The following is a 5,052-nucleotide window of genomic DNA, read 5'->3' as shown; positions in this document are numbered from 1 at the left end:
ACAACAGACAGAGAATTAAATTTAGCGTTTTTATTTCCAACATGCGCTCATTCATGGCTGCATATTATTTAATTCACGCAAAGTTACGTCTTTATTGGGACAGGACTTGACGGATTATCTTACGTGACTCCGTGAGTTCGTCTCTATTTCTTCGAGCCAAGCTGCATAAACTGCATATCAGGCATTTATGTAATACATCTAATTTGTGCATTAATGGCTGTTATGTTAAAGTTTACTAACTACAGTAAATCAAGTACCTGTGCACGCCGTTGTTGTTGTCTCCTCTCCCCTCAGACGGCATGGTGGGCGGGCGATCCTGCGCGCAATTCTCAAAACATCCACAAGATGGCGGCGTTTATCGTGAATCCGATATTACAAAACCGATATCCGATTATTGTAAAATGCTTAAATATCGGGAAAAATATCGGTAAATCGATATATCGGTCGATCTCTAGAATCCAGACATTAAAATGGAATTTACAGAATAACACAATGTCACGAATATTGGCAAAATTTTTATGAACAAATCAAAAGTAGGGCTGTACACTTATTCAAATGGTGACATGGACTAGTGCTAAATCGCAAAATTATTTAGTTATTGCAATACGAATTCTGTGTGAATGAGTTTGGTCAACCATACAAACTTTTTAATCCATGTTTTAATTTAAAGATTAATCTCTGTTAGGCAGCACTTTGTTTACCAAAAAATGAAAGGAATTGTTCAAATATTATTTGTTTACATTTTAAAAGATTAATTCAATTATTAAAGCTGCATTCATTCAATAAAACACAATCCAGAAAAATAAAAACATAACAGAGAATTGAAATAAAACATTTCATAGGGCACTATTATAAAAAACGGACTTCATAGGGCTCTATTTTAAACTCTATTCTGATAAACAAAAAAAGCTGTAATAACTGCAAAATCTCATTAAAAAGACTGGTATAAAGTGCTGGTACGATACCTGCCGCTGCCAGTGCTGCTGGTGCTGCTGACCGAATCGGAGCTGGAAGACGGGCTGCGCGAGCACGACCGCGGGCCCCGGCCGGGCGACACAGGGGCTCTTTTGGGCGAGTGGGCGGCTTTAGGAGTCTGTCCCGCACTCCTCTGGGGCGACGGCTGCCGTGACTGTGAAGAGTGCGAGGACCGGCTCCGCCGATGGTGGTACGTCCGGTCTGTGCGGCGGCCCCTGTCGTCACGGTACGGGTCGCGCCGAGCCGAGCTGGAGATGGTGAAAGGGTCACGAATCCGAGACTCGAAGTGTGACTCCGGCGCGTCGAAGCCACCGCTGATAGCACTGGCAGCCGGGCTTGAGCTCACCCCGGAGGTGAACATCGCGCGGTCCCGGTAATACTCCGTGTTGTAGTGCCGCGGCCGGTCGAAGGAGCCGCTGCGCTCGTGGTGTCCATACGGACTGTGATCGTACGCTCGCTCCCGACTGTCCGAGCCGCTGCTGTGAGAGAGACAGAAAGAGACACAACAGAAAAGGGAACACACACACTTAGAATCGGACCGGATCCATGGCAAACGCCTAACACAGGAACTCAAGTACAACTCGTCATCCAAAACCTAGCGGGCCAGGTTGCGGAGCCACAATTTAACGAGCGAAATCTCAAGCACGCGTCTAGTAGACTGAACTATGCTGAGGCTCTAGCGCTGAGAACGCACTTCTAAATGAATCATGCAGTGTTTCTATCCGACTGTGGCGTTATTACAGTCGACTAGCCGCTGAGCGTTTACTCTCATCAAATGAACCATGCTGGCTATCTGGCTCTGAACACTGGAGGGGAAATCAGACAGAAGTGAAGATCAAGAGCTGAAACACTTGGGAGCAGACGGAGGGACACAGAGGGGTTAATAATAGCACACGGCTTCAGGGTTAGTGAAGAACAGGGGTTAAGAGACAGGGTGCATGTCTAGGTTAGAGAGAGAAAGCACAGAGAGGCGTAAGGCAGGGCAATACCAACCTTTTCAGAGCAGTAACTGACCCTAAATATTCCCAATACAATATAGGAGGAATTTTGTGTGAGCCAAAAACAGCAATGGCGTAAAGCGGTGCTTGGGGGGAAAAAAACGGACGATAAAGTCCCACTATGCAAAAAGGTTCTTCGTCCAAAGAGGGTCGCGTCAGCGTCAGGCCATCCATCTCAAGGTTCACTAAAGGAGACTTCAGGAAAATGTAGGAAAAAGAGTCTAGAAAAAGGAACGCATTACAAAAAAAAAAATCTTCTAAAAACAAAAACATAGCTTTACACTCGTGAAATAATCCTAACACCAAAAAACACAAAAACACATCTCTGTGGGACAAAAACTTTAATTCCAGCTCATTATGTTCCCCAGAACGGCAGCGGTGGGACTCTTCTACCGCGTTCGTACATCCACTGGAGATCAGGTAATCCAGCAAAGCCTCGATCTACACCTATACATCCAACATGAGGTTAGATCCGTGGGAATCTTCCCGTGACGACATCTTCTGGTCTTCGAGGCTTCGTAAAGGTATCCAAGCGCGGGCGTCACGTGGTCTCTAAGAATGACGTGCGGTGACAAGGAGGATGGAGATGATGAACCCTGACACACTTACTCCTTGCTCCAGCGGCGCGTGACTCCGCTCCTAAATCCACGGCAGTGATACACATCCACGGCATGACAGACAGTTAGCACAATGACCAAATGGGTGATGGGATAGTCGTGCAAGGCAAATGAGAAGGGACAAAAAGCTTTGCGATAACGCGTAACTACGTTCCGGTTAAAAACCTTGCGTTTAATCCGTCATCGGCACATACTTCCAAAGAGCCTCATCCAAGGCGGCGGGGTAATATCCGAGATTCGTCGAACGCCTAATATCCAAACTCACCCGTTACGTCTCCGCCAGCCATCGTAATATCCAAACCGACCGGGATATTCTCCACGTGGGTAATATCCAACTCAGACGAGGGCTATGGCTCACACAGTAATCCCACACCAATCTAATCCACTCATTCTTACACGATAGACAAGGATTAATAATTCCGTGTGCAGGAAGTCAGGCCTCAGAACGGAGAGGGATCCCTAGAATCTGGTCTATTGTGTTTAACCCAACCTGAACCCCTGTATCTGACACCACAGTCCCCCTGTAGTGCAGAGGGAGCCTGTGTCCACTTACCCGTCTAGTCTGCGTTCATAGCGCCCCTCTCTGGTGTGGAGAGACACCGGGGGCCCGTACACCGGCCCCACGGCGCTCCTCGAGAACCCTGCAACCTCCCTTCCGTGACTGCTAGAGGGGGTGGGGTCCTCCAGACCGCGTACGGCACTGGGAACTGAACCCGGCTCATTGTAATCTGTGCGAAGGTCCCTGTCCCCCATTTTGTTGACGGCATTGTGCGCCTTCTGGGCGCTTTTGATGTCTACGAAATCCACGAAGGCCGCCACGCCGCCCTCGGAGCCGCGCTTGCGCAGGACCTTGACGCTCTCCACCCGGCCATACCTGTGAAGAAGAAACGAAGCGCTGTAAATGTCACGCACATCCAGGAATCATGTGAGCGACAGTCACAAAAACACATTATAGGTCAACATAAGAGGAAGCGTGATGTTTTAAAAGTCACTTTCTGAACTCTTAGCAACAGATACCTTCTTATGTTTGGATGACACCTAATTACTTGTACATTATTATGCTCTTTAGCCAACCTGATTTGACTATACCCGCGCTCCGCAGCCCATTCACACTACAGTCTCAAAGCGATTTCAAACCAGTTTAGCGGTTTTTCTGCAGTACAGCGATTCAGTTCACTAAACTGAAACAGGACATCAGGAGTTCGTTTTACTTAAGAAATATCGCAGAATGAAGTTACACGTAACTGCAGATCCTCGATCAAGTTTCGGTTTCTTCGGATAGAATCGGTTCCTACCGTTAAACCGGCTCTTCCCGTCCGGACTCGGCGTTAGCAGCGAGCTAACCGCACACGGACACAAACGCTCGCTGTTCTCCTCACGAAAGCGTGTTTATGTGACTTCTCCGGAGAAGTGAACCGAACACGGGCGTTTTCTGTGAATATTAGCACAGATTCCACGCGTTAACCTGCAAACCGTGAACTAGTCAACTGCTTAACTTGACCGTGTTAGCGAGCCGGCGGCTCAACGGAGGTGGTTTCGGCTTGTTTCTGAATTCTAGATCGTGTTTGCGGCTCATCCTGGTGTTCTGAACGGCTTTCGTCGTTGATTTTCCGCTGAGGCGGTTTGTGTCCGCGCGAGGCCGCGTCACTGCGCGCGCAGCTGCACTTCTTGTGTAACTCACCGTTTAAAATGCTCCACAATCTTCTCCTCGCGAACATGTTCGGGTAAATTTCCCACCCAGAGGTGTCTGGTTTCCCGAACCATCCTGCGTCGTCCGCGTCCCGTTCATGCACATAAGCGGCTTCGCGTCGTTTAATCTCCGACCGTGAGGTGAAGCGCGTGACAGGACAACAATCTCGCGGCCCTGCGCGTGCACGAGCGGAACCCTCGGTGGCGAGCACGCAACCCTGCGCGCCACCGTCACTCTGCGTCATCCACGCAAACGTCATGAATGTTGCCAAAACATTGGACGTGTATATTAAAGGGGTCATATGATGCGATTTCATTTTTTCCTTTCTCTTTGGAGTGTTACAAGCTCTTGGTGCATAAAGAAGATCTGTAAAGTTGCAAAGACTAAAGTCTCAAATCCAAAGAGATATTCTTTATAAAAGTTAAGAGTTAGCCACACCTACCTAAAACGGCTCGTTCGAACACGCCCCCACATATCTACCTCACTATGTGGGAAGATTTACATAACGCCGCCCAAATGTTCACGCAAAGAAAGAAGGCATAACTTTTATTCTCGCTGTAGTATTGTAGTTGTTGCCGCCGCTGCCATGTCGTGAAGGCGCTGTGTGTTTCCTTGTGAAAGCGAAACTACTTCGTTTAGTCTTCCAAAAGAGGACGATATCCGCTTCGTCATACCTAGAGCTGATCTGTGCTGGTCGCTGAGGAAATACATCAACTTAGTGCGGTGGATCGCCGGATCGGCTTTCACCATGGACAAAGCGGAGTCCAGCCCG

General features: G+C 48.3%; 1 protein-coding gene across 8 annotated transcripts in view; it reads right to left on the bottom strand.

Moving 5' to 3' along the window:
• LOC107719036 (msx2-interacting protein-like) overlaps positions 1-5,052 on the bottom strand; it is a 28,433-nt gene that overhangs the window by 22,837 nt on the left and 544 nt on the right. For 2 of the 8 annotated variants that reach the window (XM_016526332.1, XM_016526335.1), the window contains exons 1-3: positions 4,272-4,480; positions 3,144-3,464; positions 966-1,454 (exon numbers count right to left, since the gene is read on the bottom strand). In XM_016526332.1, the coding sequence (XP_016381818.1) occupies positions 966-1,454; positions 3,144-3,464; positions 4,272-4,354 (893 nt within the window). In that variant the 5' untranslated portion in view covers positions 4,355-4,480. Of the gene's footprint in view, positions 1-965; positions 1,455-1,968; positions 2,459-3,143; positions 3,465-4,271; positions 4,482-5,052 lie in introns of those variants that run through there. The other 6 variants (XM_016526333.1, XM_016526334.1, XM_016526339.1 and 3 more) reach the window with 6 other exon arrangements.

The sequence above is a fragment of the Sinocyclocheilus rhinocerous genome, unplaced genomic scaffold, assembly GCF_001515625.1.
Source record: "Sinocyclocheilus rhinocerous isolate Xijiao unplaced genomic scaffold, SAMN03320098_v1.1 scaffold2648, whole genome shotgun sequence".
Classification (NCBI taxonomy): Eukaryota; Metazoa; Chordata; class Actinopteri; order Cypriniformes; family Cyprinidae; genus Sinocyclocheilus; species Sinocyclocheilus rhinocerous.
The sequence above is the reverse complement of the archived record's forward strand: the minus strand, read 5'-3'. Positions and strand labels throughout refer to the sequence as shown.